The following is a 27,485-nucleotide window of genomic DNA, read 5'->3' as shown; positions in this document are numbered from 1 at the left end:
CGTAGAAATCGGGGCCGATGAGAGCGAACGTGACCTCAGACTTCAGATACTGCACGACTGGAGTGAATCCGCCAGGCCCTACAGAGGACCGAGAATAGTCCAGCCTGCCATCCCTCCACAACTCTCCACAACTGATGCTTTGAAGTAACGTGCATGAAGAAAAACAGGCGTGGCTAATCGCGATTTCCTTTCACGCCACAACGCCAATGCACGCGCCCGCGCCACCCTTTGGGCAGAATCGGCTGGGGCGGTCAACTCAGATTTCCACAACCACCCCCACCCCACCTCAATTCTTCCCAATGCCTTCTCACGACCCTCCTAAGCGCTCCCTCAACGCCCTCATCGCCATTACTGATCCTTCATGCCTCAAGTTCGGCTCCTCAATCGTCGCCCGTCTCCACCGCCTCGACCATGTTAACCCCCAAATCATTGCATGTTACGATCTCGAGACCGCAATAAACGTCCCCTTTTCCCTCGAGGCACTTTGGTGCCGCTACTCCCCAAAACATGAAGGAGATGCTGAGTGTCGGCCGGAACATAGGGCTGCAAAGGCGGCAGAGTACTGCGCGTGGGCCGATTTGCTGGTCCTCGCTCCCTTGTCCGCCGAGTCCATTGCTCGAATGCTCGGGGGCTTTACAACAAACCTACACCTTGAAATTCTGAGGAGTTGGGATATTTCGAAGAAGATTTTGCTCATTCCATCCATGTCCTCGGCAATGTGGGAAAACCCCATGTCAAAGAAGCAGATATCCAAAATTCGAAGAAAGTGGAACTGGATCCGCGTGCTTCCACCATTCCTGTGGTCATTTGGCACAAGCGGCAGGAAAAACCTACCCTGGGAAGGTGCGAAAGCATTCCATGAATCTATCCAGACTCAGATTGATCTCATGGCTGTGGGCGACCGAACCATCACCTTACCAGTTGCTCATATGCCCGCCCTAAAGTCGACTAAGAGCAAGGGTCCGCGGCTACCACCAGAGCTTTGGTCTATCGTATTGGAGTTTACCGAGGATTGGGAACTGGCGACTACATTAAATGTGCACACAAACATCCCCGTCCCTCGGGAGTGGCGTCAGGCAGCGAGCGAGGAGGGCCCCAAAACCCCCATGCAGAAGCTAGAATGGACTTTGTTGACAGAACCTTACCACGAAATCAAGACCATTCTAGATGCCGACAAGCCTACGCGCATATCTCGCCTTTGCATTGAACTCATCATGCGCTTCGCCATGGTTCCAATCCTTGCGCACCTTGAAACTGTCCACAAAGATCTCTTCTGGGGCACCTTTGGCCATGCCTTCCTTCCACACAAAGCATCCGTGTTCGGCAAGACAGAAATCCTGGAGTACTGGCGAACCTCCCCCATGTTTCTCGCCAAAGAGTACTCCGCGGAAGCCATAGACAATGCAAGTCGCTCTGGCTCTGTGCAAGCCCTCGACTGGTGGTATGACTCCGGGCTTCCACTTAAATACACCGAGGCTGCGCTGGAGCAAGCAAGTTCGCAAGGACATATCCAGGTTCTGGAATGGTGGAAAGAACACAGCAGTTATCGAAGCGAACCAACATCGCCACAATCATCAGAAGATGGCCAGCAAGAAGAACCTAAAGCCCAGCGCGAGCCACTCAAACTCAAAGTTGGCAAATCAATTACGTACGCCACGCAGTCTGGCTCCCTCTCCTCCATCCGCTTCTGGGTTGAGTCTGGCATCCCATTTTCCCACGAAGACACCATTGCCAAACTAGCTTCTGCGCACGGACATACGCACATCCTCGACTACTGGCGCAATTTGCGGGGGGAGAAGATGCTGTTTGACAATCAAGTCCTGGTTGGTGCTACAAAAATGGGCCGCGCCGACGTTCTAGAGTGGTGGAAGCGCAGCGGCTTGAGGGTTGAGTACAAGACTTGTGATATCGAGGAGGCTTTGGAAGACGGGGTCGAGGGTGACATGGGAGAGGATGTTAGGAAGTGGTGGGCTCTGAATGGGTTGAATCTTGGAGTGGGCACGAGCGAGTGGATGAGGGTTAAGGTCTTGGGATCGTAGCGAAGGTAAATTATTTGAACAAGGATGCAGGACATTTGAATTGCATTTCTACCTGGATCAGAAGTCATGAGTATTAAATTAGGTTGCATAGCTAGGCGTTGTGCAGGTTGTAACTAGGTCTATTCTCCCCGGGCGGTGAACGTCGTCAAACTGCATTCTAGGTGTTATGTGATACTTCGGGGCTGTATAAATTAGAATCATCATAGCATCACAAGTTCCCTTTCGCTGTACTGTATCTTGCCACCCAACGTAGAACATGGCAGAGGTAATTTAGTACAACAAAATCCTGTATCCTATCGAAAATCTACCCATTTCCAGCAAACAGTCCAACAGACAAACTCCACCCTAACTATGTTCCAAGTTTTGCGATAGCATGCTGTATCAGAGGGCTGCCGGACCCTGAAGCCGTTCACTCAACATCGGAGATGATTCGGGGTGTCAACTACCCACTGCCGGCCTTCCCCGCACACTCATGTGGACGACATCTGGCTGCAAACGGCCGGGACGCGGAGTAGGTATTTCTCAACTAGATCATTCGATGCAGACAGACATGCCGTGAGGCCTAAATGCGTCACAGGGAAAAGTGGGTGATGATACCCGACGCCTGTGTAACTTCGGTGATGCGCGGGTTCCACGGAGTAGTTGAAATCCGGCACGTATGACTACCACATTCCCGTGAAGAAAACCCAGTGGTGGGGGAATGAATGTTTAAAGAGAGCAACGTGTCTTCAAACGTATTCGCAGTCTCGAACCGTTGCGCACAACCCCCGCTGTAAAAGTTCTCCTCCAGTCTCCCCCCCTCCCCTCCCCCACACGAATCAGGGTCTTACTTTCCCATTCGGGAACTCCGGCATATTCTCGGTGGTTCGACACGGCACCGTATCAGACCGTCTGAATTGTCTGTTACCGAACCCTCAACACCTGCTAAACTATCAACACCTTTTCCTCCATCTCACCCTCCTGCCTCCTCTCCACCCTCACCTCACCTCGTCCCTCCGCGCCGTCCAGCTCCCGCTACGCTACTGTCTGCCTCTACACCGCCTCTCGCTTGCAAAGTTTTTGACCGACAATAACAACCCCAAGTTAAGGGACGATAATTTGAGACACAATGGCCGACAAGGAATATACGTACTCCGATGTCTCAGAGCATGCTACTAAGAAGGATCTCTTCGTTGTTATTCATGACAAGGTCTACAATGCGTCGAGCTTCATTGACGAGCATCCGTACGTGGTGACAACTGCCTGGCCCCCCCTTCGCTCCATAAATTCTCCCGGAAGCCCCATTGTGGGGTGGATACCCAACGCTGCTTCCCAATTCCCTTGCCACCTATTCGTTGTGTGAGTTGCTGTACTAGCCGCTAACTCCGATGCAGTGGCGGTGAAGAAGTGTTGCTCGACGTAGGCGGCCAGGACGCAACCGAAGCCTTCGAAGACGTGGGCCACAGCGACGAAGCCCGTGAGATCCTCGACGGCCTACTCGTCGGCAAACTGAAGCGCAAGGTACATGCGAGTTCTCCATCTCTAACTGCATCTCCATCTCCATCCTCATCCCCGCTCTCACAATCCTCATCCGTCTCCCGTTATCACTCTCACCCTCGGCTTGCTCACCTCCGACGCTGCTCCGCCCAATCGGCCGAGGGCCCAGGAGGATTACATTTGGCCAGCCTCGGAACAATTCCGCTCCCACAGCCAATGCCGCAGGACCGTACATAATTGTCTCGTCTAATACATTGGAGTGCTTACTGACTGTGAGAATATAGGAGGGTGACCCTAAGCCAAAGACATACGAGTCTGGAGGCTCGACTGTTACAACGAGCGACTCGGCCTCCATGGGTATTGGTGTCTATGCTATCATCCTCATCGGCGGTGTGCTTGCTTTCGGCGCGTACAAGTATCTGCAATCACAGCAGGAGAGCCAGTGAGCGCTGCGACTGTGGGGCAATGATGCGATGTGTAACGGTGTCTGGTCTGTATCAGCCACCATAGGTCAGAGGAAGAGGGGCGAGCAGGGAAGCAGGAGGGACAAGCTCAGCACGACAACGTCTTCTCCTGAACTTTGTTACCTTTTCTCGATATCAGGGCTTGCAAAAGGAGATGATGTCTGTGCAGGTTTGTTGCGTGTAGTGTACATGGTGATGACAAGCACGTAATTCGTCTGTGGTTAAGGGTGAGGTGGCGGATGCAGATTTTCTCCCCCCTGCCCGTCTCCCATTTTGATCCTTCTTTTCAGCTTCGCGGGGCATTTGGATTTGACGGTTATCTACATTTATCTAAACATCATGGCAGGCCTGTCACTCTCCCCGGCGTCCGGCCATATGCGGTCGTTGCCTTGTTACCGATCCCATAATAGACCAATATTTTTCTCCGTCCCTTGGTCAGCTATGTGAGATGCTCGTTGCTTCAGTTCTCCTTGTTTTAAGGTTGTGCGTTATGACTTGGAATTGACCTTGGGGACCCATACACTTTCTGTTTCGTAGCCCTTTGGAGATGGGGTTTCTGACTAATCTGAGATCTTTACGATTCGGCAGGCAAGTAGGCAGACACGGCACAAGAGCGTCTGATCTAGAATAAAGAGGGTATCATATTTCACATTCACATTCACTCTACCGCACATCTACATCACATCTTCCTAAACACATTCCCGCTCGCACTCCGTCTATCCTTCCGGTTATGTCTTTGCCCCTGCCCAGAAGCCGCGTCCTCTCCCCCAACCGACCTCTTAGTTTTCTTCGCTGGCACAAACGTAATCTCTCGTTCCCCAACCACAGTCGTGTTACTGCTCCCCGAAGCCGGTTTCTTGTCCTTGAGTTTTGAGACACGAGATCCGAATGTTGCATCCTGCCTGCGCTGAGGCTTACGGGTTGACGAAGAGACGCGCATTTGCGGGGCCGGCGCGCGGGTGTTTGCGTTTGTGTGGGAGTGTGGGTGTTGGGGTCTGTGTCCGGATTTCTTGTAGTTGGAGGAGGAGATGCGGGAGGGGTCTTGCACTTGCGCTGTTGCTGATAGAGGCTGTTTTCTTGCAGGTGTTTTAGCCCGCTCGGTGGCACTTTCAGCGGAAGAGTCGTCTTCGGAACTCGAGTCCTTTGGATCGTCCAACGCCTCCTGCTCAACGGCCGTAAGGCCTTTTGGAATGTGGAGCTTTGTGCTTGGGTTGATGGCCTGGAATTCGTGTGATGCTTCGTCGACCTCGAAGTCTTCGTCCTGGAAGAGGCGCGCGAACCGAGGGTCGTTGAGGACGCCCCCCGTCGATCTAGTGGCTTCCTTTCCTTCTGGTTCTGCATCTCCTTCGACGCCAGCCTCGCCAACAGCCGGCGCATGCTCGCTCTCAAGCATATCGTCATCCCCCCCTCTCTCCAATACTCGCCTCGCCCTCCTTCTCTCATTCTTCTCCTCCCGCTCCAGCATTTTCTCCGCAAGCCTCCTATTAACCTTAACCTTGACACTTTTATTCCCACGGATCCTACTTTCCCTTTCTTTCGCGATTTTCTCCTGTATGCTTTTCGCTCGCTGCTCGTGCCACAGATCCGGATTCGATATCAACCTCGCCTCCTCGTACAATTTCTGCGCAACAAAATACCCATGCATATACGGCCTTAGAAGGCTCGTCGTGCCCACTAGATGATCCAGATTTAATTGGCGGAGTTGTGGTGCGGTTAGGAATTTGAAGTTGTCATAGACTTCACCCACAGTAGAAGCTGCCCCCCCACCAAAGGCATTGGGGTCGTCGGGGCTCTCTGCCATTTCCTCAACAATGTTGTCCAGGAAGGCGCACCATTTTGGCGCGGGGCCTAGCTGTGGGATGAAGAATGCATGTTGGGATTTCCCTTCGTTGGCGGTCAGCAGCATGCCGCTGTCGCGACACCATTCTACGTGATTGAGGTCGACAGCTGGTTCGACGGATGTCCAGGGCGTGCCGGTGGAAGGGTCCCAGATCTTGATGATGCGTTTGTCGGAGGTGAGTATTTTGGGGGTGGACGTTTGCGCGCGGGAGGAAGTGCCAGAGTTTAGGTAGATGATGTTTTTGATGGGGAAACCATAGCCTTGGTCTCTCTTCAGTAGCGGGACTGGAGATCGTAAATCATAGAGGTGGACAAGGCCATTAGAGTTTCCTGTGGCGAGTTCGAGTCCCGAGCGGTGGAATTGCAGGGCAGTGATTTCGGAGCGGCCGTCTATGACGTTGTGGGGTGCGGATAGGATCCCAACGCGGTTTCGAGATCGCGCGTCCCAAAATTCTACGTTGCCGAGGGAGGTCCCGAAGGCTAGGAGGTTGTGGCTGGCTTCTGCTATTGAGCCCGTATTTACGCTGCCTGTACTGATTCCGCCCTGGAGCGCGCCGACGCTAGTGGTCAAGAGGTCGTCGCTGCCCACGTCGACTTCGTATGCTTTCATGAAGCGGCCAACCTCCAAGTTGAGACGGAAGACTTCTCCGCATCCGTCGCCGTTGACACCGACTGCTGGGACAAGCGCCTCGGCGGAATGCCTGTCGTATATGAGGTCCCTTCCATAGCGGGGAATGCGGGTAGAATAGTGCAGTCCGCCAGCGGTGTGGAATTCGAGAAAGCGGTCGGCCTGGAGATGGAGGGATTTGGTGTAGTCAGACGAAAGCAGAAGGAACGTCTCGTTCAAGCAATTGGTATGACGGGCAAAGGAAAGGGACAGGTGAGGCAGATAATGGGTGTGGATTTGCGGCTTGTAGGTGCCTGGACAGGTTAGAAACAATTTTTACAGTTTGGGTCTGAATAAGCTCGCCTGTGCTCATCACCCAGTCGCCGTCATCGCTCACGCGCACACAGGAGCTGGCCTCCTCAAACTCAAAGTCCTGGAGGAGCTCGACGCGGTTGGCGAATTCGGGATCTTGCTTGAGGCTTCGCTTCCGTTTCCGAATCAGCCAGTCCGGAAGTGGACGGGCGGTGTTCGAGCCGGAGATGGTGTAGACGGGCACTGCCGCGTGGTTGGAAATCTTCATCGTGGCGGCGACATGGGGCACATTTGGAAATGCGTTGATGAAGTGAAAAGTGAAAAGTGAAAAGTGAAATTTTGAATAAAAGTTTCTCTGGGGCCGGGTCGGGTAGGGCTGAGATGAATTGTCGACACCGCCCCCGAACCGCCGACTGCCGACCACCACGCGTGGGCTGCCTGCTCTGCTTTCGCCTGCACCGCTCCACAACACCTCAGGCTTCGACCCTGTGCCTGGAACGCACCTTCCCGCCGCGTTCTCGCCCACACCACGGCGCCGTACATTTATCGCGCCCGGCACCCAACCCGCGAGGCTGTTCCCTGTCCCTGGGCTGCGCTTGGGCTCCCGAGCCACCCTCCCCCCCCCCATCTGCCGTCGGGTTGAGCAGGTTGAACAATATGCTCCAACGGCGACCCTCCTCCTCCACCACCTCCCCATCCTGCCATGCGTCCTTCATAAACACGCCCACGACGTCGCCGGCCCTTGCCATCCCGCGCATCGTCCCCTAGCTTCGCTCGTCGCGTCGCGCACCAGAAAGAGCGCGGTTGATGAAGATTCACAGCGCAGTGTCCGGCGTGCATTTTCGACGACAGTACCACTTGAGCGTTCCATAGAGTGGACCCTCCTCTGGAATGGAATTTCTCAAGACCTGCATAACGAATGCGCAAGCTATCGTACGTTCTCGCCCCCTCCCGTCCCGGTCGCGCCTGCATTCTACGCGCTGCATCCTGCTAACAACGTCCGTCAGGGAGACTTCGAGGCAGTCGCATTTCAAGCCTTTTCAGTTACCCGAAATACAGATGCCTCGCCGAGCCTAGTCGATAGAAGCCCGGCTGAGGACTTGCATGCGGTCGAGGCAGAGTTCAGGCAGGGTCAGCATTTGGTCGTTCAAGATGCATCCAAATCGCTGCTGTGGTTCTTCCGCGCCACTACCGCCGACAAGGCCGGCCAAACGCCCCTCGCTCTTCCTGTCCTACCAGGATACGACTTCCAAGGTGGGCAGTACCCCCCATCTACGCTTTCCCTAACTAATCATCCCTCAGCGGAGCAATCGGGTGTGATGAAAGCTTCCGAGCTAGCCCGCCCTCCCATGCGCAACGTCACTTCAAGCACCCCTTCTTCGAATTCTCCATTAACTCCAGGCGCGCTGAAAGGGCCGGGCTTTCTGGGCGGAAATGGGCGTGGAGCTCAGGGCACCCCCCAGGCTGCCCAGCCGTTGGACCAGCAGCTGCAACATGATAGTTATGCTATTTATGAGCTGTTCACGTCTTCTGTCGTTGCTTTGATATCTTTCTATATGGTGAGGGATCACAAGGCGATCGCTCTGAATTATAGAACATTGCTATCGATGCCCGCAGCCCAGCAAGACCCTGATCAAGACCCATCTAACTCTTCAGGCATGCCCTTCTGCCTAACTAACGTCAACGTGTACTGGACGAGTTCAGGCACGCTCGTTATATCTATCTTCTCCGTGTCGAAGGCTGAAATTCACCGTTTGGATGGAATCAATTCCGAAGAGGCGCAGAAGCAGTTTGTTGGGAGATGCGTGCGTGTGGCCCCCAATGGTCTCCTGGCCAAAATTGTCGGCTTTGAGAGCTTTCCAGATGTTGCCGCGGAAGATGTCAGCCAACGAGGGCAACGGAAGCGCGTCAGAATTGGTCCGGTGGAGCAAAGCATTGAACGGTGGAAGTCCTTGGTCACGCGCTGGTTGAAATGGAAGGGTTATTCAATACCAGACTTGGAGGAAAAGACGTCATGGGTGAAAATCCGCATCGCACGTTCAAATCAATTCGCAGCGTCGAGTCCCGCTCCCGGAGGACAAGCAAGAGAGGTGTTATGGCCACGAGCGCTTTGCTTCTTCTATGACGAGCTGTCCAGTGCTGGAGATGTCCCGGATACCGCCCGGATACCGCAGAAAGACACCACCCTTGATTGGTATGAAACAAATTATTCAAGCGGCTTTCGAGATCCAATAGACGTTGCTCAACAATGGTTCATGGGCAAACCGGAAAGGGACAAAGCTCTCGAAGCTCGTCGCAAAGCTCAAAAGGCCGAAGAAGAGGCTGCCCAACTAAAAGGTGACAGTCATGGCCTGCTTCCCTCATCACCTTTGAATTCTCGAACGGGTACATATGGCGACTTACAGGCCGTTAGCGGCGTGTACCCGACACCCCCAGACGGTGTGGCTCCTGGTGTAGGAATGCCAAGCAGCGATAATGCTGCTATTCCAGGAGCTGCTCCCAATACTATCCTAGTTCCCAGCGGTAGCAATCCAGCTATAAACCTCTCCGGTCCACACGACCATATCCCCACAGATACACAGCAGCTTCCTGTGGCCTCACCCGAGCTCCCGCTACCGTTCGACCCGTTTAGTTCTACGCTTCACGGCGGAAACGATGATCTTTTCGAAGATTTGGACGAGGATGGGTTTGGTGGCAACGACATTACAGATGCCGACTTCAATTTCTTTGACGAGCCGGATGAGAATGAAGACGTGGATATGTTGGGTAGCTCGGCAGCGCCGGATAGCAAACCCCCATCCCAAGAGAAGGCCGGAAAGGACCCCGAAACATCGTCTTTGCCCGATGCCGACATTAAAGAGGAAATGTCGGATCCAATGACTGCGCTCGATGATGCTCTTGCCGCAGCGCCCCGTCCTTCCAATCAGCCCAACAGCCAAGTGAAAATCGAAACGCAGGCCGATGAACAAGCCCCCCAACCCGGGGCCCAAGCTGAGCAACCCATTTCACAACCTACGCAATCTACCGACCCTTCTATCATATCAGTGAAACTCGAACCCAGCCCTCCACTCAGTCCGCATCTTGTTCAGCAAAAACTACTGCCGTCTCCCAAGGAGAAACTTAGATTCCAGACTCCGAAACAACAAATCACTAGTCGGCATAGGGACAGTATCTTCGACCCAGTAAGTTTCAATCGCAAGATGAGTCTCTCAGATGCGAAATACCACGAGGGCCGGTTCAGCTTCCCTCTCAGAAAGCCCAAAGAAACCAGTGTTTCGAAAGAGCCAACAAAACGTCCTGCTAGCCTTAGGGAACTCCCATTGCTCACCAAACTTCGCCATGCCATTGGCATGGCCTCGGCGAAAAGCATTGTGGAACTGAAGACGGTAGTCCTGGATGAAAGTGATCTCTCAGACTCGTCGAGTGAGACGCCATCCACGCCCGAAGATGAGCCCGAGGATATGGTTTCTACTGCGCCTGAGCCACTATCCGCCGGTCTCTATTTTCCAGGGAAGAGAAAATTACCCACGGATGGGGATGCCACTCCCATGTCAGCCACTTCATTTGCCGAGTCATTTGGGGGAGATATGCAGGATATTGCTAGCCTCCAAACCGATGAGAGCTGTTTGGCGTGGTTCGAACCGAATCCCTCAGACTGGTGCCTAGCATACGTACCGGCTCCAGCTGAGTTGCCGCTGGCAGTCGCCCGCAATGATGTCCCTGCGTTCTCTCCTATAATTCCCTCCATGCCAGATACGCCCACATCTCAGCCTGATTTACAAGCCGACTTTCCCGACGAGAAGCCACTGAGCCCTAAGGATAGCATAGCCGTGGCTCAGATAGTCACCGATCAGATTGTTTCAGCCACGCTGGATATTCTTCATGAGGGGAGTTCCACCGACACTACACCCCACCTCGATCGAACTTGTTCAGAAACGAAAGCAACCGCTGTTGTCAAGACCATTTTCCCCAAAGCTGCCGATTGCAATGTCCTGAGTCTGGCATCTGTCCAGGATGTCTTCCCTGATCTTCCGCAGCAATCTAAGGGGCAGCCAAGACCTGCACCACGCAGAATGAATGCGCAGACAGATGGATCAGCGTCACCAGGCCATCTCATCTACCAAATACCCTCTCCTCATATAAGAGTCCGCCGCGCTGATACCCTATGGGACCTTCTGCCTCCAGCTCTTTCATTTTGGGAACCTCTGGGGCTGGCTCCATGCAATCCGGCCAAGAACGTTGTTGCTTTCTGCATTTATCCCCAAAGCCATTCCTTAACATCCTGTCTGGAGAGCTTCCTCGTCAACATTCAGATTGCATACGAAAGCTGCAAGTTTGGGAATCATACCAGGATCCAAACAGTACCGGAGTATGAGGGGGGACTTGTGCCTTGCACAATCAACGGACCAACATCAGCGCGCGCTGCTTTCAGAGTCCTACGTGAGACATGCACCCAGCTTGGAAAACTTCTTGCCGTCAAGCATGCACAGATGAGAGAGAAGGGGCATCAAAAGATTAATGCTTTCGTCATCTACATGATAGACCCTTTCGAGAGCCCATCCGCTTTGTGGGAGCTCTGCTCTGCCTTTTGGTCCTTATTCCAAGCATATGGCCAAGTCTCAGCTAGTAGACCTGGATCTGAGCTTCCGCCAAAGCCCGATCTCGTTCTCCAAATCATTCCGATTAAGTACATTGCATCCTTCGATGTACCAGTTGTCCTGGATTCCAGTACATACACCAGCCTTGCGCGCGAGGTTTACGACCGCTGTCCGCCAAGCGCCCCCAGCGAAGACAAGACTCCCCTCACCATCTACACGGCCCCGTCCTTCCAGCTCGAAGAAGCTATACCCCGAACCATTCCCTTCAAGTTGAATGCTGAGCCGCCACAAGATCTTCTCCGCGAGAACTCGTATATTCATCTTGGATATGCCATCAGTCTCGACGGGACCTGGATCACAGCTGCATGGACCGACAGCTGTGGGAAATCGCAAGCCGTGGTCTCATACAACCTCGGCACACGTGTGTTCGGCGAAATCGCAAAGGAAATATGGCAAACGACTGTTGAGATCTTGCAGGCAAGGAGAGTGACGTGGCGTGTCTGCATCGCCAAAGCAGGAGTTATGGAAAGAGAAGAACTAGAGACTTGGGTGTTTTTGGCCTCGTGTCCTACGCAACTAAATCTGTTTATAACATTACTGACTGTGGATACGAAGCCTCCGCTGAGGTTTACACCCACGATACCGACGCCCAATTCTTTGACTAGTAACGCGAATTCAGCAACGGCACAACATCTTAGCTCAAACACACCTGGATCCACACCACAAGCCGCCGGGGGTCTCTCTCCCGATCACCCCGGCCTCACGCCCGCAGCTACACCATCGGACTCTACAAACGACCCATCTAACGACCCGGAAGCGCGCCTCATCAACGTGACGGACGAAAGCTGGGGTGTTATCCTCAGCCACCGCCTACATAACTCCAATTCTACAGTCGAATTCCGCCCATGTCTTATCAGCGGACTACTCGTCAAACGAGGGGAGACGTACTCCACATCCAGAAGAACTACACAGGGAGGGGAGATCCCGGACCCGGAACGCGGGCCGATTGTTGTGGGCGTTAATATTCTCTGGGTCGGCGCTGTCGGTAGTACACGCGCTGCGCAGTCCCCGTTTCCGCCTAGCGCTAGTGGCGCCGAGGGCGTAAGTCCTGGTGGCACTAACCTCACATCCAACACCTCTAACCCTCATCTTAACTCCAATCCACCGAATACCTCTGGAGCAGGCATACCTGAGAGGAGTAGTACGAGTTTAATGTGGACGCCTACGGCACAGAGTCGCGCTACGGCCGAGAATCTGCTGAAGGAAGTGTTGGCACAGTTTCGGGCGTTGGGGCTGTTGGCCAGATTGAAGGGAATGAGGGGCACGAGGGGAGGGACCGTGCCGTGGCATGTGGGGGCTGCGATGAGGGGCGTGGGGGGCGTAGTAAAGTGCTTGCAGTAGTTTGGGGAGTAGTAGATGGGAGTAAAGGAGTTTTTGGCTTGGAATTGGAATTGTTTAGATTAAAGCTTGGGGTTCAGGATTGGGATTAGGTGTTTTGGTTTCTGTTTTTGGGATTGATCTGGGTTGGATTTGAACCGGTGTTTGGATATGCTATGGTATGGTGCGGAATTGCATGACATGACGTGAAATGGAAGCATGGCGTTCGATAACCGTCGTGGGACGTTTCTGAGCTGAGCGTTCCGTTCTGTGTTCTGTGTATTGCGTAGCACGGAGAGAATCAAGACGAGGTTGCCTAGTCATACCAGCCTCTATTGTCGTATCAATGCTCGCAGTACCACGCACGCCTGGCAATCTTTGGATTTGACGCCATAAAAAAGCGAGTTCAGATTGTCATCTACAATACTGCACCCTCTGTTTTGACATTACACCCTGCATTACTTACCAAATCACTCACTCAAATCCCTCCCTAGAAGTCATTACAATCTAAACACAACTACTATCTCATCTCATCTCATCCCTCAATACCCAAATGATCTACAACCTCCTTCTTCCCCTTAATCTGCCGTGCCTGCTGTCTCTGCTGTCCTTGCTCCAGCTCTCGCACTTTCTGCTTTCGAGTGCCTTCGACAGCAGAGCCTTGGGCGTAGGCTTGGCCGTGTCCTACGAAAGAGCCGTTTGCAACACCTAGGAATAAAATCAGCCTCTTCAGACCGCTGCGGCAGGGGGGTTGGACAGGGGAGAAGAACGAGGGAGAAAAGCGAATGTTAAGTTTTGGGGGATGGGAGCTTTGGGGAGGGAAGAGCGTTTTGGGGATGGAGTAGGGTTTTTTTTAAGTACGGGGGACCATGTTTACCGTTCTCGTATCTATCTTCCACGCTCTCTGATGATCCGTCGGCGTTTTGGTGTGTGGTTTTCTTGGATTTCGAAGAGAAGGCACCGGAGAGAGCGCCGAATATGTTGAGGTTTAGACCGGCCTAGAATCATCGAGTTAGGAGGCTGTGGGAACGATCATATTGGATATGTGGCTGATAGGGTTTACAAAGTGGGGGCAAGAGGGAGTAGAAGAAGGTGCAAGAAGTTTGAAGGTTTATGTCGAGAGGAGAAAAGAATGATGGGATAGCACCGAAAACTCGAAGATGGATTCATGACCTCAGAGTTTGCTAGAATGATAATGCACGTTGTCTAAGAATGGAAATAGGGGAATATGGGATTGGGAAACCCGAAAAATTAATCTCCCATACCGAAGCCTGAGCACTGGCATGATGTTCCTGCGTCTCTACCTCTCTCTGATAATGCCGCTGTTGCTGCACCTGCTGCTGCTGTGCTTCATTCTTTGTTAAGGCTCGAGACATTTTGATTCGTTTTTCACAAGACTATTTGCAATGATCTTACGAGTACGATTGCTATCGAGGTTGCATATGGTAGATTGTGAGCGCAAAAGGTACTTCACTTATGTATATAAGCCTGGTGTTGTGGAGGAATAGTGAGCAATGATGTCATTTATGCAGACGACAGGTTTCTGAACCCTTTGGATCGGTGTATGCAGGGCCGATCTTGAACCCTTTAGGCGGTTCGCGGTTTCATCAACCTGCATGCCGACAAGAACGATACCCCGCGCCAAAACGAATAAAAATTCAACACACTTTGCCCGCAACGCCTTCGCAGCTACTCGTAGAAGAAGCTTGGAGGAACAGCAATGCTTACCAGCAGAAGCAGAATCGATATTCGTTCAGTCAGCTCAAGATTGCAATCGTTAGGTGGCTTTGTCTTGCAATATAAATATTTACTGCTCTCCGGTTCCCTTGATGACATAAGGGGCAAAGAAATAGATAAAATTGTCCGTACGTAGGTACAACTGTGTTCGTATACAGGCTGTACGCTTAGCGTACAGCTGCCCACCACCTACCGCGTGCGTAGCCACGCAGAGAAGGGACCCACTACCGGATGCGTAGCCATCCAGAGGAGTGAGCCAACCGACAAAAATACAAGCCTGCACAAAACTATTTCAAACTGGCCTTAAGGAAAGCTATACGCACAGAAGAATGCCCTAAATAAATTATATTTTTATACAGGGCTGTACAGATTGGTCGGCATTTAGAAGAAAGCCATAACATAGGTTGTTGGTTTTGTGTAGTCCACTGTTCTTGGATAAAGTGATTAGAAGACTCTTTGATTTGAAAAAAAATAAATAATTTAAGCCTCTAAAGGAAGGAATGATAGAGGAATGTCTCCCCTATCCGTCTGAAGAAACTGGCCGTCCGGCGAGAAGGCTACAGCCTTGATTTAGTAAGAATGGCATTCAAGCTTGCAGTGGTAAGACCTCGTCGCTGCCTCTCATAGCCGTACAGTGCTGTCGCTAGATGCCGAGGCGACCAGCTGGCCGTCCAGTGAGAAAGCAACGGCATTAACTTGGTCAGAATGTCCCTTAAGCGTGCTACGGAAAGAGCCTGTCGTTGCCTCACAGCCGTACAGTGTAGTCGTCAGATGCCGACGCGACTTGCTGGCCATCCGGCCAGAAGACGACAGCGCTAACCAACTTAGAATAGCCTCAAAGAGTGCTACAGCAAGACCTTATCTCAGGTGCTCAGCCGACTATATAGAGAAGCTCGAAGGTTCTGAGTACCCATGGCACTACAATGAAAAGGGAGGCTGCGGAGGATGCCCACGTTCTGTGGGTGAATCTATCATCTGCTGTGAAGAGATGAATGTTGCGTAACCCAGAAACCGTCGGTGGGATACTGGCTGATACAGAAAATTTGAAGTTTAGATTGGAGATGTGTGCTGCAGGCGAAGGAGGTGCGACACGAGGCGAGGCGTTACCCTGCTTGAAGTGATACGACCCATAAAACCTCCTGCCCCAAAGGTAGGGGAAGAATGACTTATCAAAGGACGATTGGGAAGGATTGAGTTGATTGCTCAGCTGGAAATTGCTGCTTGTTTGGCTTCTGGAGCAAGGACTGTGCAATGCTATTGAATAGGCTGCCGCCAAAGCCGACACACCCTCGGTCTCCTTTTAGCTTGCACAATCACTGCAGATCCCCTGGCGCAAGCCAAACTGCTCTTCGCAAAACAAGCCCCAGCACAAAATGGGCTCCAATTTTTCTGTTGAGTACTGTATGTCTGGATCCTTCCACCCCTTCCGACCTCGTGCGTGTGTCCGGTAATTAAGGACATTTCACCTTACGATATTTTCTATGCTGCTGCTTTGAAGACATCCGCTTCCCAACGTCATGCTCTCCGTCATTCTGATGGGTAAACATCACTTCAACGCGACTATACTTACACTGAGCAGGATTCCAATATCAATGAGCAGCTCCTGGGCCACACATGTGCTCGATAACTCTCACAGTGGCAGAGATATTGGAAGACGAGAAGAAAGCTGCAGGAGCCTTTTGGGTAGGTGGGACAGATTAATAGCATGATATAAGTATATTTTACCGTACAGAACTGTTTAGATTTCGATTTTGCTCCACCCACGCGGCGCTTAAATAAAGGAATGCTTGCAAATATGCAAATATGCACCTGGATCTGGATTCCTGTATCCATTATGTATAGTACAGTATGTAAGGCATATATACTGTGTTTTACGCAAAAATCAGCTGTTGGTTAATTATTCGCACCATTTTGGTTGTGATAGCGGAGTGGTGCAGAGCCCCGTCCTTACACAGTACAATAAAGTATGTCATTTCAAAGCCTCGCGGAAATTATCCCAGAAGCCTAAATCATACACATTCTCCACCTCCCGCAAGCTCCATACCCGCTGGAACGAATCCTCCTTCGCGACTGATCGAATCCTGCTCGGCAGATTTTGCGGCGGCTCGCCATTCATCGTACGGACCAGAATATGCCGGCTTTCCAGTGGCCATGTCGTTCGTGGTTCTTCTTCCTCTGGCAGAGTCTCTGGTAGGGTGGGAATCGGTGATGCAGATGCTGATGAAGTTCCCCGTCCATTCTGGTTGTCGGGATGGGTCGGCTTGGGTTGGACACGGTAGATGGATTGCAAGGTATCCTGACGACGTTGTCCGAGGAATACAACGCCATCGTTCATGTCGTCGCGCCAATCGGCCCATTTCCCGCTCTCGTTGGTGGTCATGCCCACCCAGATGAGGTAGATATGGTAGCCGAAGAGTGCGAGTGGAAGCGGCCAGGTGAGGAGAGCAAGGAGCCCAACACCTGAGGCGCGGAGACCGCCTTCCTCGAGGTAGATGCTAGTAAACATGAGAAAGTAGTGGAGTTTCATGTCCAGGTATGTAAGCCAACTCGAAGGATCTGCCGTGGGATCTAGTTCGTATTTATACCAGTGTTCATATGTTTCGTAGTGGTCTTTTGCGAGGGGGGAAATGATCATGTAGGCTAGATAGGCACCGTACGCGAGCAGGGTACCTGTGGAGAGCAGGAGGGCGAGGAACCATCTGTAATTTCCCCGTCCGAGACAGTTGTTTACCCATATACAGTGGTGGTCCATCCGCGCAACACACATCTTGCAGATACTGCAGTGTTTACTCCTCGCGGGCTTGATGAACAGACACGTTTGGCATGGGTTCCCTGGATAATACAGTATCCTGTCATAGGGATAGCATCGCATTTGGGCCGCATGATTTAGCTCAGTAATGTATGCATGATGATTCCTTGTCGCACTTAGGTAGGTGAAGATGTAGGGCAGCGGGAGTATGAGGGGAATGAGTATTTGGTGGTGGAGTGGTAGGCGGGACCATATGACAGGAACGAAGAGGGCAGTGCTACCTGTAAGGAGGCCGAGGAAGAAGATGACGACTACAGGATGCTTCTCGTACATGAGGTAGTGTCCCAAGCGGGAGCTACCACTCGTAATGCGTCCATTAGTGAAGTAGAGGTCAAGGCTGCGGAGGGAGGAGGGGATGTGAATGATGAGTAAACGATGGAGGAAACCAATAGGCGTGGACCTGAAGGCAGGAAGGCGGCCGAAGAAAGCGATGAAGACAAGAAGTGACAGAGTAACAGTGAAGATGGCAATGTTGCGAGCAAAGGCCATTTTATGAGTGGAGCAAAGCCCCGCCTTCATTGACGCTCCCGTGAGGTCCCACCGCCAAGTCCCCGCGTTCCAACGTGCGACCGTGTCACAGGCGCGCCTTGAGTCTTTTCAACTCCGATCAGGCGACACCCCACCACGCCCCTATCACCCTCCTACCACCGCCATGGCCGCGCCAATTGTCTACGACGATGTTGCTGATGGCGCAGACCTCGAGGGGCAATTGTTCGCCGGCAAGAAGTTCTGGGTCGCCCAGCGCTGTCCATTGCGAAACTACTATCTGAATCTCATCAAGAGCAACGGCGGCCAGGTCGTGATGCTAGAAAAGCTGGCCGACTATCTGATTGCAGACCATCTTCGGAAAGACTGTCCTCCAGGCAGCATATCGTACATGTTCCTTGATAAATCAATCAAGAAGGGCGAGCTTGACGACCCGGAGAAGTATCCTGCAGGACCACCGATAGGCAAGGCACGCGACGCGGGTTCGATTAGGCCTTCGAAGGGGGTACGGACGTCGTACACAGCCGAAGACGACAGAGTGCTGTACAGGTGGGTCCAGGACCACTTGAAGCAGGGCGGCTCGGACGCCGGGAATGAGCTATACAAGCAGCTGGAAGCAAGGGTGCGCTTATCGTTCAAATGTCTTTCACATGCATGTCCTGACTATTCCAGAACCCCCGCCATACGTGGCAGTCCTGGCGTGACCGCTATATCAAGCAGCTGCGCGATAGACCTCCGTCAGCATTCAACATTCCTGAGAATGCGCCTCCCTCGCCTCCTTCAGATCAATCGGCTGGACAAATGCCTCCAGACCGAACATCCCCCGAGAAGGGGAAGAAGCCCGCTCAGCGTAAAACCAGAAAGCATCAAGCCAGGAAGGATCAACCTTCTCCCGAGCAAACAACCCTCGCCGACCCAAGCGGAAGAAATCATGACCCCGCCGTTGACGACTTAGAAGCACTGTTTAGCAAGCGGGATTGGGAGGACCTCTATGCCAATGTACATCTCATCAGCAGCGTTACTATCGCAGAATATCTTACCGCTTGGGAGGGTTGGGCAGGTGGAACCACGCAGACTGCTGACCAATGGAAGCAATACTTTGAGAAGGTGGTGCTTCCACAGTGGAAGCAAGATCCAGAATGGAAGCGAGAAAAGATTAAAAACGAATTCATCGAGAGGCAGGCAAGGGAGAGCAAAGAGAAAGGAGAAGAGGCAGAGGCAGAGGCAGAAATGTCGGGTCCGTCGACATCTCAAGCCGGCAGCTCGAAAGCAGTCCTAGAACAAGGTGAAGCTAGTTCGGAAGATGCTCTTATTGAGAAATTCCTCAAAACCCGGAAAGGGAAGGCCGTCGCCACCGCATATCAATTCTTCGCGAGAGAGAGGAAATGGGTTGTGTGGGAGGATAAACCAGGACTTGATTATGGTCAGTACTATAGAAATAAAAATACATTCACTTCACTTTGCTAACGGTCTCGTCAAGTTGGCCTTCACGAAATTCTACATCCTTGGTACAAAGCGCTCTCAGAAGAAGACAAAGCACCATACCTCACCATGGAAGCTGCTGACCGAAAGCGCTTCGAGATCGAGAATAAACTCTCGCCACAGGTACGATCGTCGTCAACCATACTGCCAGAAACCCCACAGTATCTTGCTAAGGCGTACGAGAAGGCAATGAAACGGATACGTGCTCTTGAGGACGAGCTAGATGAACCTCCAGAGGAGCACAATTCGTCACCTCACCCATCCAAGCGACAAAAGCAGCTGAGCTCCCCGCTTACTAAACGGGGACATCCTAAGCCAGCTCAAGGATTAGGGACACAGATTAAGCCGCTCGAAATCTCTTCGGGCGAAGGCTCTTCGTCTTCTCAGGACATGGAAAACCAGCCCCAACCAAAGGATTACAACACGGAAGACATAATCCAAGCCGAACTTCGGACCCAAGACATCACAGAGGAAGACGAAGAACTTTATGATCCTGATAGACCAACCCCCACTACCGAATGTGATGACGTCCAAATGCCTCCTGACACGCAAGCTCTTAGGCCAGTATTTTCCGACCAATTACCCTCCAACACACCAACACCACGAGCTCCCCGCCACAAACCGGCCGCCTTCAATACCCAGGCCATTCTCTCTTCACCCACCCAAGGACTCTCATTCACCGCTCTCCCAAAACCACAACCTGAATCTCGAAGTCCAAGCCCATCGATACAAGCCTCCCCCCTAACCAGACACGTTAACTCAATATCAGCCTCCCACTCCCTACGCGAATTCCGTCACTCTATCAACTCCACTAGCGAACCCCACTCCCACGCCTTCGCCCCTGTCCCCTGTCCCCGCGAACCCTCAACCGCACCTTCCGAAGCCTCATCAGCAGGGTCCGGAGACCCTGATCCCCCGCTCGATGCGGTCGAAATCGACGAGTTCTTCTCAGAACAGCATGGTGAGGGCTTCACGGATGCCGAAATCGCCGCGGCACTGAAACACACGCGTTGTCGCCCGCTTCTTGCGATGGAGGTCCTGGATGCATGGAAAGACGACAAGCCGTTGCCGGATCGTAGGGGCGTGTGGAGTAAGGAGGATGATGAGAATGTGGAAGGTGGGGATGGGGTTGCCCTGGCAGAGTTGGAGAGGAAGCATACGTGTGATGGATGGGGGGGAATTACGGAGAGGTTGAGGTTTTTGGAACAGGCGAGACGGAAGAGGTAGCTGATGGTTGGGAGAATTGTAGCAAGGGGGAAGAGAGGTTGGTGGTGAATTTCATCGGTCCTCAGCATCCGGTGCTCGGAGGGCTTGGGCTAGGAGTGGAATTATGTGAGTTGTATGCGTGTGTGGTGTATGGGACTTAACCGCCTAAGACGTGCTTTGAAGTGATCACTGTATTCGAAATGATGCGCTTCGAAAAGTAATTCATACTTCGCTACATCCTCCCATCATTTGAAAGTGCTAGACCTGAAAGTCGGACGTTCAGCTCTGCGGCCAACGGGCCTCCTAATACTCGTTTCCCCCATTTTGCATGTTTTCCCGCAATTCGAAAAGGTCTGGGATAGGTGAACTCCATGATATATATATATATTTCTGTAAATGAGTAAGGTCATATCTCCGCTACCCGTTCTTTCCTAGATAGCAGATGTCTCGTCTTCAGCCTCAATCGTTACTTTCTGAGAAATACCATGTTTGTCCCACGTAGCTTCTTGTCCTATAAACAATGCTAGAAAACAAGACACTCTATATCTTCTGCCTGAATGTGGCAGGTGAAAGAAGTTTGCTTGTTCTGCTGTATTTTATTCCTTTCCTAGCGTAAACATGGCCACATAATAGACTCGCACTTGAACCAGGAATTTTATTCCCTTGGTAGCAGTCTCCATTTTTATCACTCGAGTAGCATGGTGTAAAGATAGATTCCTATCCGGCTTATGATATGGTTTATATTATGTGGTAATATTATATATGCATGTTACCGACACCGTATGTGGAAATTCATGCTGTTAGGGGATAAATATGTATATGTCCCTTAGCTAGAAAGGTCCAAGAGATCTATGCATGGAAATAGTGGGATGGGAAGATAATGGTTTTGGAGACGAGCTGATAAGCTAATAAGCTGTTCAGGAGGTCCGATGTAGGGAGAGTTCGCCGGACAAGGGGGATGTGGGGGACGGAGGGGAACTGCTTTAGCTAGAGGGGTAGGGGGAGATGATCATGTTTTAGTGAGAGATATTAGCAACTGAAAGGGAACGGGTAGAAGGGGTGTGGCTTAAAGTATGACTTTCACTTCATTGACATGGTATTGTTGCTGTTTCTCGCGAGTGCCTTTTAGGTAGTAACTTCTAGCGGTTACAGTTTGACTGTCCTCTGTTAAACCATTTCTGAATCATCTTGCTAACTGATTGCATAATCTTCTGCAAATTTCTCTATTCTCTTGTAGCTACTGGATTCTAGTTGATAGTAAGAGAGGCTGAGGATAGGCTATCAGCATGATAAACCAACTAAGAGCCCTACCCAGAGACTGAATTTTCTCGACAAGGTAGGCACATGTAGAACATATGCAAACCCTACCTGTATACTTTTGCCCTCCCTGCCACATAATCACACGAGGTGAGGGGTTTAAAACAAATTCCCAGAACACTACGGACGATTTCAAACACCGCCTCCTTCCCGCCGCTAGGATCTAGGGAACACTCTTGGCTCTCCTCCGAATGCGCCACGTATGCGATATAACTCTCCGCCCACTGCGCCACATCCCTATCGTTTCAATCGAAAACCTCCTCCTTCCTTTTCATCGGTTGTGCACAATCCGGTGCCGCCTCCTGCGCTTCAGTCGCCATTTGGTCACGCCAACAACCTGAAACACTACGCGCGACTTTCATATAGCTTCATGCGCTGTGCATCAGAGGGTCTCCACGTGGCCGCATCTTGAGCATAATTAGCCCTTACGTAGGAGGGGACCGTCGTCTGGATTGTCTCGCATGATTTCGAGTGAGTATTGGACACAGTTGAGACAAAAGGTGAGTTCGAGGTCAGCAATGTTATTCACGAAATTGGTGCCGCATTTCTGTCCTGTTAGGGCACATGGATGCGGAGAAACGGATGCGACTGATGGTTATGTCGGCGGCGGACCAGATCTCGTTGGCGCGTATGGAGTTGCTAGATCGGTGCTGTTAGTTCCCGGAATTTTTTTACTTAGGTCAGTTCCTCGATAATAGATATCAAACCCGTCCTTGTTGGCTTTTTTATCTCGCCAAATACGGTGTCGGCAAGGGCGGAAAGTATGCCGCCGATGTCCAGGTTGCTGAAACAGCTCGTCTACGTTCGGAGTGGCTTGAGGAGCGCTTCTTGAGTCTTTGAGGTGAAGAAATCGGTGCTTGAGTCTTGGGCAGTTTTAATTGGAGCGAGGGGTCGAGCCTCGTATCTTGATTAGTATATTAGTCTAACTAACCCTCGAGACAGAGTATCCTAAAGCGGTCTTATTAAACCTACTATGTGTGCTATAGCCCTCAACATATGTATCACCTCCTGTATCTCTTCTCAAAAACAATCCAAATCCCTTGCCAAAATCATAGAGTTATAATTCAGGCCTTTCCCGAGTCTTCCCGTTGGATATGGATATGCAAATTATGGTCCCCCGGCATCTTATCGATTTCCTCTTCGGTCCAGTTCTAATGGAAGTCATGACGAAATGAAATACGAATCTTCGGGATTGTGCAGTATGTTCTTTATCCAGCATTGTGATGAGAATTTGGTGTTCGGTGGGCGTATGGGAGATTGGGACTGAAGCTTTCGACTCGGATTGAATTGGTTGGTTTTGAGCATGATATTGTGGGCTTGGCGGTGCACTTCCTTGCGCGTACGGAGAATGCTGGTTTCTATGGAGCGTTTTACAGGATAAATCTGTGATCTCCTACTGGCATCCCCTCATCTAGTTTGCTAGATCTTGGAATATATGTGAGTTGTTAGACTACGAGTGGGAGTAGCTAGCTACTGGATGGATGGATCAGGATCGAACTAGCAAAGAATCATCTGGTAGATTCTGTTGCGAATCTCTGCCGGAATTTCTGGATTGTTGGCCTGCTATCGTGGAGGTGGATTGATTCAGATGTCCGTCAAGGGAACCTTAAAGTGAACCCTGGTCAGGATTCGGATCGATCGTGATGAGGTTCCGATCATGTGTTAATCTAGCCTGCTTTTGTCCATAGTGCAGCATTAGCTCCAGCCACTTACTGTCCCTCACGATCGATTCGTCTGATCTCCGCCTCATTTTTCTAAATATGTAAATTGAAGAGCGTTGCTGCTGTTTCTCAATGCTCATTTGGGTAACGCATTTTCACCTACCCCATATGAAGGATGACCTCAGTTGAATCCATACGTCTATTCCTAGCTCAAATTTGCAATTGGTGATTCCTCCCGCAGAAGACTCCTTCGGTGTTCGCTTTGACGGAACGATTACTTGCCGATTCTACAGCTATATTATCGAATCTTTGTAGAATAATTAATGACAGCCGAAGCCGAAGAAAAGAGATCGAGAGGTCAGAACAGAGAAAAAGTTGGATGTGAAAGAGGCTTGGGTCCCAGCTTCGCCGCGGAGAACCTAACATTGCTTTATCTAAGACTACTAAAGACTATTCCTTACTTAGTATGAGATTGCTTCCGTGTTCAAGCCCTAGCGTTAGTGTTTTGTCATCTGCTCTGTGGAGAACTTGTTAATTCAGATTCGGTGACACGTGCATTATCCCACAAGAGCAAGGGGTATGTTGAAGGGAGTAGCACTGAGATCCAGGCAGAAAACTTCTCCTCCTAAAGATCCTGGCATTGTTCACCTGAGGGCTACGAGACTCATGCCACATGTGGAACGATAAAGATACGAGGGTTCGTGCTGACGTTCCTCATGTTCGATGGAACAGACATCCAGAGCGCCCATGCATAGCCTTCGAGAGCACCCATTCCGATTTTCCTCTTTGAGAAAAAAATAAAAAAAAATAAAGACCCAAGTGGAGGTTATCTGTGTTTTAGTTAGTACTTTTCGTGGCTCCGTGGGCTCTTTCAATATCCTATTCTTTGATGAAATGCATTGCGCCTGGCTGGACAGCGGGCTTACAACAAACGTCACGGGCTATCTGCTGTGGATTGGGCGTGCGGATATGCTGCGGCTATGTATACATGATACCCAAGGTACATACCCACACAATCCTCACCTCCGGCTTCGCTCAGCACCGACCTCAGCTGCCATCATACACCTCTCGGCCGCGGATATGATAACCGAAGGTTGAAATCTTCACAGGACAATTTCAACACCGGAGACGCAAGTTCCAGCCTCAGTGGGTCGCGGGAGGATGCACTGCATGGCAAATTTGTTGGCGCTCAACAAATCAGAAGGCGTAGTGGATCTTGCGATACTGTATTAGTATTGTATTCGCTGCACGTCAGCCAGGAACGAGGCTCAGCTTCACATGTCGTACGTCGGAGGAATTAAGGTTGTCGCGCTGGACGCGCGCTGAGATCATTGCGAGCTGCTGGGCCGATGCAAACCTTGCACAGCTGTTTGTTATGGTGAATAGGCCGATGCTGAGGTTGCGTTGATCCGTCCGAGGTTACGGTTATCTCAGCACAGTCCACTTGTCAGTGAATGTGAAAGTGACATTCATCTGATGGTCGGAGGATAATTGGCGATATGGCGGGATATTGGACTGATAAAATAGAGTGTTGAGCCCCTGGGGCTGCCCCCACGGCTGCAAGCAGCGGTTGAGTGCTGGGGAACAGGCGTTCATCCGGTGGGACTTGCCTCGGCTGGACCTTGTTCGCTACGTCAGAACAACAACACAGATAACGATAAGACACCTCGCGCATTCCACGGGCGAGTACCTGCGGATCCGCAAGTAGGACTGGGACAGCCGCAACGCAGGAAATGCCACGGGAATAGGGGTTTTACATCGTGGATGAGGCTGGATCTGAGAAGTTGGAGTTTCTGCGGATATTGCTCCGGCAATTGCTCCAGTCAATGCAACACGCGACAGTCAGGAGCTTCGGGCAGCCTTCATAACGACACTTCGCACCCAAACGCCCCGACTGCCACGGCGCTGGAGACGTTTCGAGGAACAGCGGGCCGCGGGGATGGCGAGAGCATTGCGAGACAGCTGAGGGGGGAAATGCGCGCAATCTCATTGGGCCGCAAGCCAGACATGTGCAACACAGGGCTGTTCACGTCAGTGGTGGTTAGGGCTGGAGTGCTGGTCTCTTTGTACTGCGGGGAAAACAGGATGGCCAACCACAAGAATGAGGGGGAACGGCACTGGACTCTGGACTTGGGCCGGACACCTGATGCCACTGAAGCCACCGACTCAACACCTTCTCACTTTATCCACATCCTTCGTTTGGTTGTGAATCTGCTGGTTGTGGTCTGAGCTGTTTGGGCCTCCCCCAGTGCTCCACCCCTCCCACGGCCACTAACCGATATCGCTCGCGGCCCACCTGGGCACTGTTGCTCGCGACCCAGACTTGGCGCCGTCGTCCGCATTGCGTGAGAGGTACGCTTTCCAATTCCCACAGTCTCTTGCTCCTGCCTCAATTTCTTGCTGCGGGTGGTTTCGGAAAGCCTCGCCGCACGGAACACCTGTGGCTGTACCTGTAGATGTTGTCTGAGAAATGTGGCCTCCGTTCCCGACACACACACCCGATCGCTATAACTATGTCGCTGCCGGCTCGCTCCTCGGCCGCGGCCTTCACGCTGTGCCTGGGGAAGCTTGCCAATTCACTAGTGTTTCTGTATCTGGACTGACGAAACCTTGAGCACTAGCTGTAGGACGCCCGCCGATACTTGATTCATAGGTCAAGCTTCCTCCTCCTTGTTCGTTGCTTCTTTCCATTCACGCTCTCTCGTTTGCTCCCCGCCCTGTCCCCGGCTCCAGCCTTCTTCACTGCCCTCCTAACCATCATGTCAGCCACAGTTAAAATGCCCGCCTCCCGCGCCATGGAGAATGCGAAGCAGACCAGCGAGACCGTCCTTTCTGACGCCTCCACTGCTATGAAGTCTGCCGCCGAGAACCCCAAGCAGGCCACCACCGACTTCTTGCACTCGCCCTTCATGCGAGGGGCCCTCCCCTTCGTCAATGGCGGGATAGCGGGCATGACCGCCACGACCGTGATCCAGCCAGTCGACATGATCAAGGTCCGACTACAGCTCGCCGGAGAGGGTGCAAAGACAGGCCCAAAGCCCACACCCGTGTCGGTGGTGAAGGATATTCTAGCCTCGGGGAAAGCTCGAGATCTGTACACTGGCCTGAGTGCGGGTCTGCTCCGGCAAGCAGTCTACACCACGGCGCGCCTGGGTTTCTTCGATACGTTTATGAAGACTCTGTCGGCATCAGCCGAGTCCAAGGGCACCAAAATCGGGTTCAAGGAACGAGCGGGCGCTGGTTTGGCAGCTGGTGGTCTTGCGGCCATGGTCGGAAATCCTGCTGATCTGGCTCTCATCCGAATGCAGTCCGATGGTCTCAAGCCCGCAGCACAGCGTGAAAACTACAAATCCGTTATTGATGCACTAGTCCGGATATCCAAGAATGAGGGCATAACACGACTATGGGCTGGATGTTACCCGACTGTCGTGCGAGCAATGGCTCTCAATTTCGGCCAGCTTGCCTTCTTCTCTGAGGCCAAGAACCAGCTCAAGACCAGCTCGCTATCCCCTCGGACACAGACGCTCACTGCCTCGGCGGTTGCCGGGTTCTTTGCCAGTTTCTTTTCTCTCCCATTCGACTTCGTCAAGACCAGGCTGCAAAAACAGACGAAGCGGCCGGATGGATCATTGCCGTACCGGGGCATGCTTGATTGCTTTAAGAAGGTTGCAAAGGACGAGGGTCTCCTAAGATTTTATAGAGGGTTTGGGACATACTATGTCCGAATTGCCCCGCATGCGTAAGTGCAACAACGAGAAGCATAAAAAAAGAAAAGATGAAGTCAAGGAACTCACAAGACAAACAGAATGATCACCCTCATCGTCGCCGATTATCTCGGGTTTATCACGAAATAAACGAACGTCAATCAACTGGCGCGAGGAGACAGGACGAGAATGTGAAGAGGAAGAAAACAAACACTTCCCTTTCGCAGCTTCACTGCGGCATTTCCAGCAATTCGTGGGCGTTCGGGCATATGGAATGGAATGAAATCTGGCAATTTTTCTTTGGTCGGGACTGGATGGCATGGGACCGCTTAGCTGCGTTCCTAGGAAAGACTCCACGCGCGCCTGTATGT

General features: G+C 51.9%; 12 protein-coding genes across 12 annotated transcripts; 8 read left to right on the top strand and 4 right to left on the bottom strand.

Moving 5' to 3' along the window:
- The first annotated feature begins 257 nt into the window (after positions 1-257).
- On the top strand, positions 258-2,234 carry BDR25DRAFT_302744 (flavo protein). The gene has a single exon (XM_033689862.1). The coding sequence runs from the start codon at positions 300-302 to the stop codon at positions 2,037-2,039; it is 1,740 nt and encodes a 579-aa protein (XP_033549474.1). The 5' UTR covers positions 258-299; the 3' UTR covers positions 2,040-2,234.
- A 502-nt stretch (positions 2,235-2,736) lies between these two features.
- BDR25DRAFT_302742 (cytochrome b5) lies at positions 2,737-4,406 on the top strand. The gene is made up of 3 exons (XM_033689861.1): positions 2,737-3,263; positions 3,413-3,539; positions 3,800-4,406. Exons 1-3 carry the CDS (start codon positions 3,148-3,150, stop codon positions 3,959-3,961), a joined length of 405 nt encoding a protein of 134 aa, XP_033549473.1. The 5' UTR covers positions 2,737-3,147; the 3' UTR covers positions 3,962-4,406.
- Positions 4,407-4,619: 213 nt separating this feature from the next.
- On the bottom strand, positions 4,620-7,048 carry BDR25DRAFT_341972 (WD domain-containing protein). Its single transcript, XM_033693660.1, has 2 exons — positions 6,789-7,048; positions 4,620-6,739 (listed from the first exon to the last, which is right to left on the bottom strand). The coding sequence occupies exons 1-2, from the start codon at positions 7,003-7,005 to the stop codon at positions 4,659-4,661; spliced, it is 2,298 nt and encodes a 765-aa protein (XP_033549472.1). The 5' UTR covers positions 7,006-7,048; the 3' UTR covers positions 4,620-4,658.
- A 275-nt stretch (positions 7,049-7,323) lies between these two features.
- BDR25DRAFT_284183 (uncharacterized protein) lies at positions 7,324-12,736 on the top strand (the record flags this gene model as incomplete). Its single annotated transcript, XM_033688105.1, has 3 exons — positions 7,324-7,670; positions 7,745-7,991; positions 8,040-12,736. Exons 1-3 carry the CDS (start codon positions 7,629-7,631, stop codon positions 12,734-12,736), a joined length of 4,986 nt encoding a protein of 1,661 aa, XP_033549471.1. The 5' UTR covers positions 7,324-7,628.
- Positions 12,737-13,098: 362 nt separating this feature from the next.
- Positions 13,099-14,197, bottom strand: BDR25DRAFT_341970 (uncharacterized protein). Its single transcript, XM_033693659.1, has 3 exons — positions 13,978-14,197; positions 13,590-13,710; positions 13,099-13,420 (listed from the first exon to the last, which is right to left on the bottom strand). Exons 1-3 carry the CDS (start codon positions 14,086-14,088, stop codon positions 13,248-13,250), a joined length of 405 nt encoding a protein of 134 aa, XP_033549470.1. The 5' UTR covers positions 14,089-14,197; the 3' UTR covers positions 13,099-13,247.
- Positions 14,119-15,282, top strand: BDR25DRAFT_353664 (uncharacterized protein; the record flags this gene model as incomplete). Its single annotated transcript, XM_033695198.1, has 10 exons — positions 14,119-14,164; positions 14,221-14,274; positions 14,304-14,493; positions 14,552-14,573; positions 14,654-14,700; positions 14,871-14,889; positions 14,957-15,049; positions 15,077-15,123; positions 15,167-15,215; positions 15,253-15,282. 10 exons carry the CDS (start codon positions 14,119-14,121, stop codon positions 15,280-15,282), a joined length of 597 nt encoding a protein of 198 aa, XP_033549469.1.
- Positions 15,283-16,418: 1,136 nt separating this feature from the next.
- Positions 16,419-17,747, bottom strand: BDR25DRAFT_284180 (palmitoyltransferase swf1; the record flags this gene model as incomplete). The annotated part of the gene is made up of 2 exons (XM_033688104.1): positions 16,419-16,636; positions 16,724-17,747. 2 exons carry the CDS (start codon positions 17,745-17,747, stop codon positions 16,419-16,421), a joined length of 1,242 nt encoding a protein of 413 aa, XP_033549468.1.
- A 130-nt stretch (positions 17,748-17,877) lies between these two features.
- On the top strand, positions 17,878-20,615 carry BDR25DRAFT_333388 (uncharacterized protein). The gene is made up of 4 exons (XM_033692835.1): positions 17,878-18,366; positions 18,417-19,167; positions 19,225-19,349; positions 19,413-20,615. Exons 1-4 carry the CDS (start codon positions 17,911-17,913, stop codon positions 20,451-20,453), a joined length of 2,373 nt encoding a protein of 790 aa, XP_033549467.1. The 5' UTR covers positions 17,878-17,910; the 3' UTR covers positions 20,454-20,615.
- Positions 20,616-21,281: 666 nt separating this feature from the next.
- Positions 21,282-22,069, bottom strand: BDR25DRAFT_353660 (uncharacterized protein; the record flags this gene model as incomplete). The annotated part of the gene is made up of 5 exons (XM_033695197.1): positions 21,282-21,419; positions 21,511-21,610; positions 21,674-21,759; positions 21,827-21,973; positions 22,007-22,069. 5 exons carry the CDS (start codon positions 22,067-22,069, stop codon positions 21,282-21,284), a joined length of 534 nt encoding a protein of 177 aa, XP_033549466.1.
- A 50-nt stretch (positions 22,070-22,119) lies between these two features.
- Positions 22,120-23,487, top strand: BDR25DRAFT_353659 (uncharacterized protein; the record flags this gene model as incomplete). Its single annotated transcript, XM_033695196.1, has 12 exons — positions 22,120-22,138; positions 22,226-22,285; positions 22,309-22,396; positions 22,448-22,551; positions 22,583-22,649; positions 22,736-22,861; positions 22,899-22,983; positions 23,019-23,134; positions 23,173-23,205; positions 23,240-23,370; positions 23,398-23,408; positions 23,449-23,487. 12 exons carry the CDS (start codon positions 22,120-22,122, stop codon positions 23,485-23,487), a joined length of 879 nt encoding a protein of 292 aa, XP_033549465.1.
- A 1,354-nt stretch (positions 23,488-24,841) lies between these two features.
- BDR25DRAFT_16047 (uncharacterized protein) lies at positions 24,842-26,042 on the top strand. Its single transcript, XM_033684035.1, has 2 exons — positions 24,842-25,762; positions 26,038-26,042. The coding sequence occupies exon 1, from the start codon at positions 25,175-25,177 to the stop codon at positions 25,637-25,639; it is 465 nt and encodes a 154-aa protein (XP_033549464.1). The 5' UTR covers positions 24,842-25,174; the 3' UTR covers positions 25,640-25,762; positions 26,038-26,042.
- A 145-nt stretch (positions 26,043-26,187) lies between these two features.
- BDR25DRAFT_324441 (mitochondrial dicarboxylate transporter) lies at positions 26,188-27,264 on the top strand (the record flags this gene model as incomplete). The annotated part of the gene is made up of 2 exons (XM_033692162.1): positions 26,188-27,149; positions 27,216-27,264. 2 exons carry the CDS (start codon positions 26,188-26,190, stop codon positions 27,262-27,264), a joined length of 1,011 nt encoding a protein of 336 aa, XP_033549463.1.
- Positions 27,265-27,485: the final 221 nt, after the last annotated feature.

Source organism: Lindgomyces ingoldianus (genome assembly GCF_010093535.1).
Source record: "Lindgomyces ingoldianus strain ATCC 200398 unplaced genomic scaffold BDR25scaffold_11, whole genome shotgun sequence".
In the NCBI taxonomy this organism is placed as follows: domain Eukaryota; kingdom Fungi; phylum Ascomycota; class Dothideomycetes; order Pleosporales; family Lindgomycetaceae; genus Lindgomyces; species Lindgomyces ingoldianus.
The sequence above is the reverse complement of the archived record's forward strand: the minus strand, read 5'-3'. Positions and strand labels throughout refer to the sequence as shown.